The 15,997-nt window shown below is 39.4% G+C and overlaps 1 protein-coding gene across 2 annotated transcripts in view; it reads right to left on the reverse strand.

Annotated features, from left to right (window-relative positions):
- Positions 1 to 5,545: 5,545 nt before the first annotated feature.
- The window catches only part of SEC24D (SEC24 homolog D, COPII coat complex component), a 93,842-nt gene continuing 83,390 nt past the window's right edge, over positions 5,546 to 15,997 (reverse strand). For both annotated transcript variants that reach the window (XM_074950797.1, XM_074950798.1), the window contains 6 exons: positions 12,899 to 13,037; positions 12,405 to 12,523; positions 10,107 to 10,286; positions 8,498 to 8,689; positions 6,568 to 6,657; positions 5,546 to 5,714 (listed from right to left, as the gene is read on the reverse strand). In XM_074950797.1, the coding sequence (XP_074806898.1) occupies positions 5,574 to 5,714; positions 6,568 to 6,657; positions 8,498 to 8,689; positions 10,107 to 10,286; positions 12,405 to 12,523; positions 12,899 to 13,037 (861 nt within the window). In that variant the 3' untranslated portion in view covers positions 5,546 to 5,573. The remainder of the gene's footprint in view (positions 5,715 to 6,567; positions 6,658 to 8,497; positions 8,690 to 10,106; positions 10,287 to 12,404; positions 12,524 to 12,898; positions 13,038 to 15,997) is intronic.

Raw genomic sequence — 15,997 nt, forward strand, 5'->3', positions numbered from 1 at the left:
AGTCCCACACAGAAATGATACTCTCATGGGCAAAAAAGTGGATCCAGTCCTGCTTCTCTTGAACTCACTTGCAAACCTCCCACTGCCTTTCAATAAGAGAAGCAGGCTATGGCTACATTTGCCTATGCAAATATTTTATTTTTCGAACGATTGTTGCACAAGTGCAAACAAGATATAGCCCCTAATGTCAAGTAAAAAGCTCTCTAGAATTTGCTTTTATTAGACAATAATTGCGGCTCCTTCATGCACTGAATTATAGCTTTGTAGCTGCTGTTGTGGTGGTGATGGTGGCAGACCAGACAGAGATACCCAGGTTTCACTGAACTGCCATTTCAGACTAATTCACAGGAGCTGGTGGCTTTATCTATATAAAACCTAAACAATTTATGTATTAGCCATCTGAAATATCCCTGGGGCAAATGAGTTCCCAATACTTAATTTTTTTTTTTTTAAATCAAGATTTGACTTGGAGAAAATGTGAAGCTTTGTCTAAGTGAGTAGTTAGTGTACTAAAAGCAGTTGCATGGAACTTGTCAATGTGTTAGATTAGGATAGACTAGGTTATGTGCCTTTTTGTTTCATAAATAGAGAAGTGTTTGAATGAAACAGCCCTGTGTACAGCCTTTTAGTAGCTTTCATTAAGGTAAAACAAACAAAATGTCTTGTCTAGAGAGCAATTCTGTATAAAGTAATAAAACCTATACTTGAAAAGTGATTCTTGAAATTGTAAGGCAGCTAAGGAAACTGTTTCTCTTTTTTATAACTAGTTTAACGTTGGCTTATATTGTGAGCTTTGCACAGTAAATTAGTCAGTAACACCACCTACTGGAATAGAAATGAAACTTCAGTTACACTTCTATATTAACAAAAGAAAAAGGAGTACTTGTGGCACCTTCGAGACTGACCAATTCTCTAAGGTGCCACAAGTACTCCTTTTCTTTTTGCGAATACAGACCAACACGGCTGCTACTCTGAAACTTCTATATTACTTTTGAGTTGTCCTCACCTTTACAGATTACTTTGGTGCATTAAGTGGCACCAAATTGTCAAAATAAGATTGGGAGCATATTATGCTAGATGCTGCAAACAGCTCCCGTGTCAAAGTTTATTCAATCTGCATAGACAAAAAAAAAAAAAAGGGTAGTAAGGGCTGAGGCAAAGGTATAGCGACTTTCCCAGTGTCACATAGCAAAGCGAGTATTAGAACAATGTTACTGTTCTGTTCCACATGTGTGATACTTATATTGTATATGCACAGCATGAGGATTTACTACCTTAGTCTAGTTACAGAGACTATAAACGAGAGCACTTTATAAATGAAGGTTACATTTCACAGCTGCCTCTCTCTCTCAAGGCCTTTTGGCAGAGACAAATCATCCTTAATGATACTATATGAAGATCTGAGCCCATTTAACAGTACGTGTAGTGGATTTATTCTAGGGTCCTGCCCCATTAGCCATTGCTCTGTCTCAGTTCAGTTGGTTGACTAGTTTATAGCTAAAACCAGAACACACAGAATTTGACACTATTCTTAGCCACAGACACTACTAGAAATAACACTTTTTGGAGATGTGGGGGTTTCAATCTTAACATAGGACAGAAGGATTCTCAAACTTGTTTTCATATGGTGAACCATCCTAAAAGATAGGAATTGGGCTTGTACTCTTTTATATAAAAAACTAAACAAATTTGCTGGTCGTCTTTAAACTCAGGTCTTGTTCAGTCTGAAATACTCTTTCGGGACCCCAGAACTAATGAAATGATATCACAAGAGGATGAAAGCTAAGCAAATGAGATGGGAAGAGGGTAATCAATGTTTACATTTGTTAGTTCCAGTTTTTGAATTAAATAGATGCTCTCTCTCTGTACACAGCATCTAATGACCACTTGGGCTAAAAGACTCATTCAGTATCCCAGCATCTTCAGTTAAAGTGAGATCTCTCAATACACCAAAGCTGTCCTGCAGCAAAGCCTGGAAAGACTAGACTTGATATGTCCAAGGTAAGTGTGTGGGTTCTCCCCCTCTTGCTTGAGATAAAATACCTTCAGGCCGCCTTTACACAAAGGAGTTTTTTAAAAAGTCTACAACACTAACACTTCAAAAAATCCTTGTGGGTCCTCTTTGATAGAGAGAGAACTGTGTAGCCCAGCTCCCCTAATCTCCCTGAGCTACCCACAGCAATTTTTTATTAGGAAAATACATTTTTAGCTGCCTTCATGCAGTTTAGCAGCTAAGAACAAGGAGACTCTGCAGTCCACCATCAACTGGTCTGCAACTGCCTATGTTAATATAGTATACGGTGAATTCATGGCAGAGCTGAGGGCCTTGTTCACCATTCTGTGATGGTGACTTCAGTAAAATGAACTTTTTAAAAGCCAGGTGGTATTTGAAGATACTACTTCTAATACAGGGTGACTGATCTCTTCCAAATGTATTACTGATATCGTATATGTACAGCATCTGGATTTACTACCTCAGACTAGTAGAGACCATAAATAACTTTCTCCATTTATAAAGTGCTCTTTCATCTCAAAGCTGCCTCTCTTGTTCAAGGCCTTTTAGCAGAGGCAGGCCATCCCTAATGATATTATATGAACATCTTAGTCCTTGTGACAGTTTTTTCTTCCTCTGTCTGCAGACAGCCTGAAATCATGGACCTGAGGAGTGAACCAGCATCATCTGTCTATGTAAGTATATGGCTCTTGTTACTGTAATATCTATGGGTCTCTTGACACATCTGCTGAAATGGGAGAAACCTGAAGTGTAAGTGACAGGTCACAAAGAAGTCTCTGGCTGAGCCAGGAATTGAACCAAGGTCTTCTGACTCCTTCTCCAATCCCATAGCACTAAACTGCCCCCTACATCCTTTACAGTGGCAAATTCATCCATACATGACAACCAGGATCTGCTATACCTTGGTGCTGCTAGAAATAAAGTTCAAATGCTGCCCTATAAATAATTCTGCCTAGTGTAAGCATTTGCAAAGTCCGGAAACTACTGTTGCCAGGATATGTGAGAAGGCAATAAAATCCTAAAGTGAAATAAGTTTATAGTTCCAAATGTTAGTGATTTGCCTAGTTTTCCTGATACCCACTTAAGTCTGTTTCTACTGACTTCAATGGGAGCAATATTAGACCACAGCTTGAGTGCCTTTGCAATTTCTGCAGTGCAGTATAAAGTGCTATACAGCACCATGAATGAAGGCTGCCAGCAGCTGACAGTAATTTTCAGTCACTGCTTCCCTAGAACTGGTACCAGAGATGACTCATCGCAACCAAATTCCCAGACATGTCTTTACAAAACTCTTAGATACTTGAAACTAATAACCAGTAGCAGTGAGCCCAGTTTAGTTCCCTCTCCCATCACACCTAAAGTCCAGTTCAGGTACTGGCAAACAAAAACTTCTACAGCTCCAGTCCCTTGTACTGTCAATAGCTGTATTAGTTGTTACAGTGGTGATTGTACGAGACAGTTTGCACACTGCCAGTGGAACAAAGCCCCTTAATTGTGTTTTCAGTCCACATGCTGAAGACACTAGCCTCTTACACGGTGATGTACCAAATCCTCAACTGAGCATATGACAACGAATGAACATTCACACACAGTAATGATATTTAATAAACATGTTTACATTTTTAAAAAAGTTGCTGGTGTAATTCATAATATATGCTAAATTGGAATGGCAACAAATCTTTCTCCTCCAAATTCCCATCTATCTTGGTGAAGAAATATCAGCTCTAGTTCCCAGTTGAATTTAGTTTAGTGTCCTTTTGTAGTACCCCCACTTGATCAAGAGAGCTTTGAACTCTTTGCAACCACTTTACGTGATCTTCTAATTCGCTTGATGTGCTAAAACATTTCTTAAAAGGCACATAATTTTTTGCAGGCTTCTGAAGTTTCTCCTCTACACTTTGAAGGCTATTTGCTTTCCTTTCACAGTGTTTGGAAAGAGAGTTCCAAAATTCTCCTACGTTGTCAAGACAAGCTCTGAAGGTCAGATTTATCATGTTCTCATCTTGTGTGAATGCATTAACAGTTTGATATGAGGAAACTATCTAATCACCAGAACTCTTAAAGCAAATTGCCTTTTAATCTTCCAAATGCTGCCTTTAATATCAATATATCAGTCAGTGATCTAGCTTTTTTTAAAGCAATAACTGTCTTAATATATTTGAGTTAGATGGTCACAGAAATACACAACTTATATGTAAATAAATAATGTTTTAACCAAAGGTCACATATGATGGAAGAAACAAGTGCTAACAGTCCCTGGAGTTTCAGAAAGACAAATATTCAGACCAGAGTTGTGTTGCAAAGTTAAAAGCTATGAATATTCCAGTTGGTAAATAAAGATTGTAATCTAACTATGCTGAATTAGATTAACAGTTAAGGTTTCAGACCTAGAAACTTTTTTTATAGACCAACTTTAGTGGGTTGAAGACACACTAATAAATGACTTGCTTTATATTGACTACAGAAAAGACTGACAGTAGCAGATAAGTGCAACAGAAGTTACCCTGGATTTGGTGGGTACACTTATTACTACCCTTCCCTTCTTTCACTGTAGTTTCTATGGGCCAAGTTCTGTATCTCCTGAGAAGCCAAAGAGACCAGCTGTAGATAGACTTCTTGCTTCTGTATCCTTGATTATCCACACATGGATATAGACCATTGCACCCTGCCTCAGTTACATACAGAGCCAGTTCATCTCCACAAGACTTCAGTCATGACTCTGTGTAATTTCTAAAGCCTTTCCTGTTCAACAGCAAGGATGTCATGTGCAAAGTTAGCCTAGCTCCCCATTACTATTGCACTCCCATGGTAAACATGCTTATAGCTCTGCAACTGGTTAAACAGAAGTAGTTCAGTGTGTAACACTTTTCTTTAATAGCACCATGATTTGTGAGATTGAGATGGGTGCTTTTCTTGAGATGAACCAGCTGCCTGAACATGCTTCATTGTGGTACATGTAGAAAGTGAGCCAAAATTAGCCCTAGATAGTTTGCCTCTGTAGAAGTAAATATTTGCATTTGTCAGGGAGAGAATTACTTTGCTGTATGCTTCATTAAGGACCATATAGATGAGCACAATATATGGTGACAACCAGAAAAGCCCACTTGAACAATGTTATTGCAAACTGGATATTTAACTGTTTGCCATCACTTGCAAATTTTTCCATGTTTAAGAGACCTGATTAAACATCAAAATGTAAAACTAGTTTTTTCCTCAATTATAGTACACTTTATATGAATAGCAAAAAAAAGAACAGAGTAGGTAACTGAGGACAATGGCATGTTCTGTGAATTATATTCAGGAAATATGCTTTCATCTGTCAATTAGAAACAGCCACTCTTTAAAGCCCCTCCCAAAAGATTTATACCTGAGTGCAGAATTTCCTACATATTAATAGGTAAACTAGATATTCTGAAAATAAGCGCTAATATGTGAAGTTAGAAACTGTACAAAAATAGCATAGGAAAAGCTTAGTTAAGCACCATTTGGAGTTAGTCACCAAATGGAAGGTCTCTCATACTTCAGCAGATATTCCTTGCATTGGTATGTCAAGCTTCCTTTAGTTGAGCAACTGACAGATCTCTTTATGGACACAGCATAGGAAATCAACATAAGAAGCTCCTCCGTAAAGACTTTTGTCTTCCACCAGGTATTGTCGGAAAAGCATTTCTGCCTGTTCTCGTTGCTTTGCTATTAGCAGCTGGAATGAGAAATACTGATTATTCAGGATACAGCAAGGGTTTGCTTTGCTTTACACACAAATTAGCTGAGCACTGCCAAGTATACTACTTCACTTCCACAGGGTGTGTAACTCATGGAGATGTACACATGGTAACTGATCGAGCTAGCTAAAAATAGCAGTGAGGACACAGCAGCACAAGCACAGAAGGGAGCCCATACTGCTACATCTTCCCTGCTAATTGGGAGCTAGCTAGATCAGTTGGTTACATCTGTACTGTGTCTATGCTGAAGCTCATGTAGACATACCCATGCTAACAAAGCAGAACCCTCATGGTGACTAGTTGTCTGGGTATGACAGTACTGCAGATACTCTGGGTGCATGTGTGATTATTTTGGAACAGCTTAAGCACCTGTCTTTGAAAATCTTGCCCTAAATAATCAGCATGTGTTCAATTCAAAAGCAAGCCCATGATAAACCACCACCCTGATTTAATTACTGCATGTGAACTGTGCTATGTGCCTTAAAGCTTTTACTACATTTTCAGAAGCGTGCAGTATTTGCCTTACTTTGCTTCCCCTGAAGTCCCTGGCAGTTTTACTATTGATTTAAATAGGAGCAGAGTTAACCCAGCCCTTTGGGAGATAGCTACAATTTCTCATCCAGCAAGAAAAAAAAAAGCTGAATAGGGGTAGGCCTTTCCACTGATACAGAACCTGCTGACGTCAAAACCCCATGCAGCAATAAGGGTTTCTGAACAGGGGTCCCTTTGCTACAAATTTCCAGTCAAAGCCAGCATTGCACAAATATTCTTTAGGAGAAGAGGAATTAGTTTTTTCAAGTAAAATCAAGTCATTCTCATTTTCTCTCCTACCTTCATGGAGTAAGGTCTGGTGCTCTGGATGTAATCCATTATTGATCTGAGCTTCTTAGAATAGGGGTTGTCCACTTCAGGGAGTAGTGTCTAATAACAGAAGGAAGAGGTGATGAAATGGTTACATGGCTATACACACCTACCATTAGTAGAGTCAATGCTAACATTAGTGACTAAACACTGAGGGCTGTGTAGAAGAGGCTGTCCAAGACCCCACAAAATTATACTGGCAGATTGTGAAAGGTGTAACCAGTTCCCATTTCAAACAGGAAGATGTACCAATGGCCGGATATAAACAGATGAATAACTGTATGCCTTCAATGAAATATCAGTTTTCCAATGGGAAAACCAACAGGAGGTTGGTTAATACCCAACCCATAGCAGTTACATGAAAAAGAATGACTTCAAAGTTGAACATAGCGTTGTCACAAGAGGGAAGAAGTTCAGAGCTAAGGTTTTTCCACTGTTGCCTTAACTTTGCCTCACTATGCTTAATCAATATGATAGGGTTTTGGTGCAGGCAATTTCAAAAATAATTCCATCCACTGTATGGATCTATTACCATCCATTAGAATGAAAGGGAAATGTACTCTCCATTATCACCATGAACAAACATATAGCATTTTTTCTCAGGGTAAAGTCATGCAAAAGTTGAGGTTCTGAGCAGAGCTTTCTACCACTAAACACCAGTAGTAAAACTGCACAAGCACAGCAGGTGCGGTAGTAATGCAATGACCACTTTGCCCTGTGGCTACTGGAAGGACCTGCACCAGCTCTGAAGTAGTTTCTGCAAAAGAGGTTTTGGGGGGATGCCTGGAAGAGGGCCAACTAGATCTGAATTTATGCAGCAGCAGTGTGGTGGAATGGCAGTCACTCCCCAGGCAGTAGCCCACTTGCTAAAATCCATGCTCCTGCCCCACCATCACAATCTCCTCAAAAGGGAAAAAACGACTCCATGCTAGACAGACAAATAATTGGGCTTTGTGGAAAATTCTGAAGCTGATTTGTGGTACCTTTTCTCCAGTAACACTGTGCAAAGCAGTTGGACTGTGAACTAGTACTTGAAGTTGCAGATTTGTGTTGACCCTTGCAAATCTAGCATTCTGTGTTATGGTGTCCTTATAAGGCAACTTAAAGGCTAAGCTGGCTTAACTACTCATTACTAATACGATTATGAATTTGGGGGCAGATCCTCAGCTGAGTTGAGAGGGTAGTGAAAGAAAGTGGTCTTCTGTGCTCCTTTGATCGCGGTGTGTTGAGTTGGTCACGGTCATCCAGCAGGTTAGAGAAGCCTAAACGGTGCTCTAACCTGCATTGGCTGCCAAGGGCTAGTCACGAGGGGCTATTACAGCTGTCAGGGATCAGTGAGGCACAAGGGAGCCCTTTGCCCAGCCGCACCCCCATGCTAGTACCCCTGGGGGGAGGGGGTAGTAATGTAGGAGCTACTCTGGCTGGACTACATCATCCAAGGCTTCGTTATATAAGGGGATCCTCTGGGGAATAGATCTGCCTAGTTTAGGGCCACTGGGTGCCCATAAGACAATGCAATCCAAAGCACCTGAATTAGAGCCTTAATCACTGATTTGGTTAGAAATCAATTAAGACCATTTCATCAAATGTATTAATTATTCAGAAGTATTTGCTCATTTTCAGCCCTTTGTGAACTGTCCAGTGGCTGCTATTCCTGTTGGATTGCTGGTCACCTAAATCACATAGTATTGTCTCTGTACCCTCAATGGGTGACCAGCACAGAAAGAGAGACTCTTAAACTACCTACGCTCTTCTTTCAATCCAAAGTTATGGCCTTAGTGGTGTAACTATTGGACCACTTATTTATTTGGAAATTAAATTTCCAAACAGATTGGCTTCCCATTTATATAGAAATCACATTTTCTGCAGCCCAGTCCCAACTCCCCCACAATATACTCACAGCCTCTGTGCCGATATGTGCAAAGGATGGCACGTTAAAGATCCCTTGAATAAGCTCTGGTGGGGCGCTGACTCCCAGCCACAAGAACATATTTAGCCCATTTGCCAAGAAGAATACCCCTCCTTCAGACAGACGTTCCTCTGAGCAACGGACAGCAGTGGGGAAAGCATCACTCTTTATATCCATAGTGTGCTGCAGGACAAGGGCAAAAAAGTAGTGAATTCAGTTAGTCTTTTTTTCTTTAGTGTAGCTAAATGTCATATAAAGAAGCGTCAAGTTCTATTGCTAATGGGGAGTTACACTCTGAAAAAGTAACTATGTAAAAATGGCATTTTAGGGTCATAACACATTTATTACATCTCAATTACTCCTTTCCAAATTTGCTCAATTTGTAAGTTTTTGAAGTCAGGCTGTGTTCTTTCTAGCTCACACATCACCTCCCATGAGATTCTGCAGGCCAAAGGGTTTGCTAAATTATACCTGTACTACACTGATGCACCTTAGTGTAACTGACTGTCTAAACACAGACAATTGGGTTGCACAGTTCTGACTGGAATTTAGTTAACAATCCTGTGAATGATCTGAAAGCAAGGAAAGTACCCAGCTCACTCTCTCATAGCTGTACTGCCTCTGCAGGGCTAACAGTGGTGAAAACTTACTGTTATCACTGACGCAAGCAGGCACTACTTTGAATACACACAGGGAGTGAATCTGCTGGGTAAGAAGTTACCTTTTTTAATACAGCCACTTTTCAGAGTAGAGCTACCCTTTACATAAACATAATCTAGTCAATTTCAGTTTAGAAGCTGTACTATCTACCCCTGAATCTCCTGCCTATTCTTATGGTTTTGAAATGCATCTTTAAAAAGAGATTCTCTCCTCGTGCTGTTTGAAGGACACAAAAGGGGAACAGTGACTGACTTTCTATTGAGGTGACACAGTGAAACTGACTATACAAAGTGCTTTCAGATTCACGAAGTGAACAAAGTGAAAAGAGAAAAAACTTCTTTAAATTGTTACTGTAGTTATTTTCTATTAAGCCACTGAGCTACCCTTCATAATAATTCTTTCTGAAAGACAGAACTACCTGTCCTGAGCATAAGTGGAACGATAGTCATCTTTCACTACCCCTAATTCAGGATTTTTTTAAAATTCCAATAAAGCTGTTAATCAACAATGTTAGCATCCTTTAATACTGACATTTAGAACAAAAACAGCATGAAGGAAACTATCTATTGAGCTTATTAACACACTATTGAGCAGAGTAAGAGCATCTACTCTTTAGCAAACTATCTAAACATTTGGGTCAAAGTGACTGTATCCGTGCATATACAGACAGCTATAAACTGCTGTCTCACTGTCCTCAATGCCATGTAGTTATTTCTTCTGGTCAGTAACTTTCTCAAGTCATTTTCGTCTGATTGAAATTTCAGACAATCTGCTTGATCAGCGGAAGACTACACAAAAGCAAGAAAGTACCTCTACAACATGGAATCACTCAATATGTAAAGAACCTTCTACATGTCTGAGCCACTTATCACTTCTACTGAAAAACCTGTAAAAATAGCGTTTCCCCACTAGAAAAGATTCACTGCTAATGTATACTTACAATTGGCAGAAGCTGTGGATAGAAAAACAACTGGGTGTCAGCAACATCCATAGACATGACCAACTGCCTATGATAAGCTCTTTCATCAGTTGGAATTTCTGGTCTGCCAACTAGCACGCAACTTTTTAATAAACAATTAATATAAACCGGTAGCACCTTCATCGCATCAGGAAGGATAAGCTGAAAGACAAAGTTCTTGTTATTTAATATACTCAGTCTACTATTGGATTTATAAGCTGCTTCTAAATATACTATCTTACCATTTATTTTTAAGATAAGTCAATTATGAAATATATTTGGAATCGTTAATTAAGCACTAATAAAATGCAGGAGAAGTTACTTCAGCTCCCCGCCCCAACCCAATTTTCTAAGTGAAGGATGTAGACCAATATTACATTAATCATAAACAAGTTGGAAGGTGAGTGGGTAACGAGAGCAGGATGTTATTCTAATGTACACTTGGTCACAGAATGCAGTATTTGGTGTACTTGTATGAAAATGTGATGCTCGGAATAAAACATCAGCCTCTTGTAAATCAGTTTAAAACATTTAAAATGCCACTGTGGTTACAAACATTCTTAATGTATAAATGGGCACGGAGTGACTTAACCTGAATAAATGCTTTAAATAAAGCAACAGTTATAATCTTATTACTGAGTGTAATCAGCAGTCAGTTAAATTGATAGGTTCCACCTCAAGGAAGAAAACAAAGATATGTTAATTATGTAACTCTGCAATGAAATATAATATAACACCCAGTTTTAGATGGGAAAACTGAGGCACAGAACTATTAAGTGACTTGCCTAAGGTCACCCAGCAGGCCAATGGGGGAACCAGGAACAGAGCCCAGGTCTCAAATCCCCAGTTCTGAGCCTTCTCCACTGGACCACGCTGTAGAGGCATAGATATCCTGAATCTACTATATACAGAAAAAGCATTTAAAGCAGACAAACTGCCTCACATGTCCTGTCTAATCACTACTGATTAGGCCTCAACTGGAGTATTGTGTCCAGTTCTGGGCACCACATTTCAGGAAAAATGTGGACAAACTGGAGAAAGTCCAGAGAAGAGCAACAAAAATGATTAAAGGTCTAGCAAACATGACCTCTGAGGGAAGATTGAAAAAAATGGGTTTGTTTAGTATGGAAAAGAGAGGACTGAGAGGGGACATAACAGTTTTCAAGTACATAAAAGGTTGTTAGGAGGAGGAGGGAGAAGAATTGTTCTTCTTAACCTCTAGGATAGGACAAGAAGCAAGGGGCTTAAATTGCAGCATGGGAGGTTTAGGTGGGACATTAGGAAAAATTTCCTGTCAGGGTGGTTAAGCACTGGAATAAATTGCCTAGGGAGATTGTGGAATCGACATCATTGTAGATTTTTAAGAGCAAGTTAGATAAACACCTGTCAGGGATGTTCTAGATAATACTTAGTCCTGCCATGAGTGCAGGGGACTGGACTAGACCTCTCGAGGCCCCTTCCAGTCCTATGATTCTACTTTACCTTCAGAGTAGATCACCACACAGTATTGTGAAAAGTATGACCCTTCTCTTTACAAGTTAAAGTAGCTTTTCATTCAACCTGGATTCAACTCCAGAGTGTGGTTGATTACTGCACTGGTACTAAAACCCTGCTGGCAACTACAAACAAGCAGTGTGTCATCAGTGTTTTATCAGTATAAGGTTTTGGGGAAAGCCGGGGAAAGCCCTTTTTAGACTAGCTGCTCCTTGGCTGGCAACATTAAAGAACTTCCAAGCTAGGGAATTCAAACTGCCCTCCTCACCTACATATTGCTCTGTGGTTAGCATTACACCATTTGCTAAATACAGGCTTTTGAGCTACACAGAGCTGTTCTTCAGGTCTGGGAAAGGTACTTCATGTGTCACAGCTAAATACAAGGTCAAACAGTTAGTTTAGCATAAGCAGTTTGCACATATTCTAAGGGAGCATTCAAGGTGAAGTGGCCTGTTAACACCCTTGTAGTCATAGGACAAAAAGAGGGGTTAGTGGGTTACAGATTGTTGTAATAAGTCAAATATCTGATAATGAGAAATACCATGCACTTTCAGAACTCTTACTTAAAGCCCATCACTTCAAATGTAACCAATCACTGCTTTTCTTTAAAAAAAAAAAAAAAAGGGGGGGGGAATAAAGAGAAAAAACTCCCTATGGAGAATGAAAGGAAGTTAAACCTTACTCTGAAATTTTAATTTGTGGCATCACTGCTTTTGCAATGTTGCAAAGGTATTTATCTCAGGTTCAAGCTCCGATACAGAGCATTTTCCTTGGACTGCATCTTACCTGGCTTACTGCAGATGGGCTGGCACAATTCTTTCTGTAACATGCCAACATACGAGCAGTCTGACTCACCAGGATCTCTCTGATTGTCTTCAAGGGCTGGCTTAGAATGGCTTTGAAAGCTACCATTACAGAATAAAGAAAAGATCATCCTAAAGTTAATTATATATAAAAAACTTTGTTTCAGAGGCCCATATTTAACCTGCATATAATATTAAAGAAAGTAAGTAAAATTATTTCTGCAGCTATTTTAAGTCACTATCTGTTTCAGCTGCCTAACTTACAAATAACTCAGCAATATTTAAGAACTTTGTCTAAGTATATTCCAGATACAAAAAGCTGTGTCTGCTGCTTAGAAAATATATGGTCCTGAACCTCTTCTCTGTTGTACACTGGTGTAACTCCAGATTTGCACTAGTCTAAATTAAAGGAGAATCATGCTCCATATGTATATATTTTTTTCTAAAACAAAAATAAGTGGCAGTTCATAAATGTACCTGATTTAGCAAAGAAGTTTATAAGTGCATCAGTTTCACAACTCTTGTAGAGATCTGTTAACTGGGAACTACAGTTTAAGCCAATATTGTGTACGCGGAGTCGTCTTTGCCCACTTATCGAAGTGTAAAGTACAGCACACTGCAATGATAAGAGAAGTTCTAGTTTTCACCACAGTTAACTTTATTTTAGTATAAAACAAAAAAACCCACCATCGACTGGTCTTCTGCACTTTCAACATAAGACAGCAATAATAGATGCTTTATGCGAGGCGGGACTAGCAACATTCATCAGATGTTAATGAGCTTTAGGAGCAATTTCCTCAACATTCATAATGTAAATACACTGATGTGTAAACCCATCAGAGAAGCAACTAATCTTAAAATTTACACAACAACAGGAGTGATTAAAAAGCTTGCTGCTCTCATGGCGCCACGGACAGATGACATCACTGGAAAACAGCAAGAACTGGCAGCAACTTTGTTTTAGAAAGTCACAAGGTTTTAACTGTTTAATTTTTGAAAAACTTTATTGAAGAAAACATTTCAGCAAGTAACTGTAAATGAATACATGCCACAAAATAGGCAGAAGCTATCTGACAACTATTCGACACATCACATTATTGCTGTCACCACATGATAAAAAAAAGGGGAGGAAGGAAAAGAATATGAGGAAAAGATTAATAAGACAATCTCAAAAAGTTAAGCTGTTCTCTAACACTTGAGTGCTTTTTATCATTCTGATTTACTGCATTGGAATCTGATTCTATTTTGTTTAAATATGGTGCTAGTATTTAGGGGAACTGGTATGGAATAAGAAAGGAACTGAGAACAGGATTTCTTTTTTTGGCAAACACGTTTCCTGCATCGTATTAATCAGGATATTGTACCTTGTAATGCTTTTCACAATGCACCAATATGAATGAAACTCTCATTGTTTTGTTCTTTATGGGCCTAATCCAAAGCTCACTAAAGTAAATGGAAAGACTGCATTGACTTCAGTGTGCTTGGACCAGACCCTTTATGAACAGCTCCCATTTGAAATGGAGATGTAAAATTAAAGTCTACAAGGAATGTACATCCAGTGTCAATATTGTACCATGGCCCTAGGAAATTACTTCACACAAGGCCTGTTATGTTTTATAGAACTGTATTTACCCAAGGATTAACTACTGAGTCATACATTATGTTTCTAGGAGCATGACAAAAGGAAAACCGCAAAAATAACAGTTTAGGTAATTTTGTGGTTTAGCTTTGAAGATCATAAGCGATCACATTTTCTGGGGGGTTAAAAAGAGAAGTCACGAAAAAGCAGCTATAATAATTGATGACAATTTCTCATTGATAACACCGAGGGATAGTTACATTCCTTAGATGGATGTATCACAAGCATCGCCAATAAATTTAAAGGCAGAAAATTCTGAACCCTAATCAGCTTTTAAATCTAAACTTCCAAGAATACCCCCATTGATAGATTATTGGGAACAGATATTAACTTTAGTGCTAAAGCATAAGCAGCAATGGCATCAGCCTTGGCTAGCAGAGCGCTCACAACTATTCAATTTCATATGCGTTAGATGTGCATCCATTGGCTCCTGACAAGGATCCCCATCCTCCCCTTCCACTTCCATGAATGCCTGCGGTTCCAGGCAGGCAGGAAGTCCTACATCTCCAGAACATGCTTCCCAATTACCCCCAATCTGACGGGCCTTCTGTCATGGGAGGCTCCACAGGGCTCCTCTGAGACTAGGTCAGGCACGGTCTTGCAAAGTGATGGGGTTGAACAGGAGGCGTAGACTACACACACAGACACATGACAAAAAACCCCCAACCCAACTTGCAGTACAACCTTGTACAACTTCCACCTCTGTGCTGTAGAACCACTCTAGCAAGAGAGGGGGCATTATATGCAATTTCCTAGTGGGCAGAGTCCCTGGTAAACATGGTTCCAACATAGGGAGTTGCGATGCAGGCAGTTGGAAGCTTGGGCAGAAGGTTTCCATGTGGATGCCCAATGCTTATGGCTACCGGGGGATCCCAGGCACTGGAGAGGCGCTCTGAGCTTCTTCTCTAGGGAAAAAGTAGGACCAAGCCCTGCCCTTGCCAATGGAGAAATAACAAAGAAACTCCATTTCTTGAGTGAAGTTGACCCAATGTTTGTATGTGTTTACAAATAGTTGCTGATTTATAATAATGTTTCCACATAATTTATTTTAAATCAAGTTTGGGAGATGATACTCTCCTAGTCCAGGTGTAGTTTATTTCTGTAAGGATTTCTTTAAAGGATGACAAATATTTAAAAAAATCCTGAAGTTATTTTATAATTAAAAAACAATTTTAAAATAATGTTCATAATTGTTTTTATAATTAAAAACCAAGCTTTTAAACAAAGAAATCTGAACCTATGGAAACATTTACCTCTTAATATTAAAATGAGAAACAAATGTAGAACTGAGCAGAGTGTTGGCACAGCAATGAGTTCATACCCTGAGATTCACCCCTTTGGAGTCAAACATGAAATGTATTTTAGAAGTTTCAACTGAGTCCTCATTCGTGCCCACCACAACTACTAGGCAAGCTGACATGTTGGGAAGTGTTTGCTAAGAGTCCATGGATGGTGCACTGGCAGAAGTTTATGGGGAACTTAATTCCCTGGCCTCATGTTGAGGAAATGACTTGACAGATGGCTACAAGAACTTTGAGCTTTATGGGCCAACCAATTATGGTGTTCTGCAACAACATGCCAGGTGGCTGTGATTCTGACTGAAAGACCGTAGTCTCCTAATGGGAGTCATACTTACATGCAGATGGTGGCTACAGCAGAGGTCTAGGACTCAGATGTGGGTTTGCCATAGACTACTTGAATGACCTTAGGCCAATCACTTATGGCCAGATTCGACCTTTTCTACTTAAGGTGTATAGGAATAGCATTACTGCTACTTTGTTGTCCATTAAAACATGCTTCTGAACCTTAACTGGCAGAACGGCACTGGCAAGACTGCACTGAGTTTGTCTAAATTATGCCTGACTCAAGTCAATACTCTACATCCACCCCATGAGTGGGAGGTATTTTATTATTACTGAAAAATAAATCTGGCACAT

The sequence above is a fragment of the Natator depressus genome, chromosome 4 (assembly GCF_965152275.1).
Source record: "Natator depressus isolate rNatDep1 chromosome 4, rNatDep2.hap1, whole genome shotgun sequence".
NCBI lineage: Eukaryota > Metazoa > Chordata > Testudines > Cheloniidae > Natator > Natator depressus.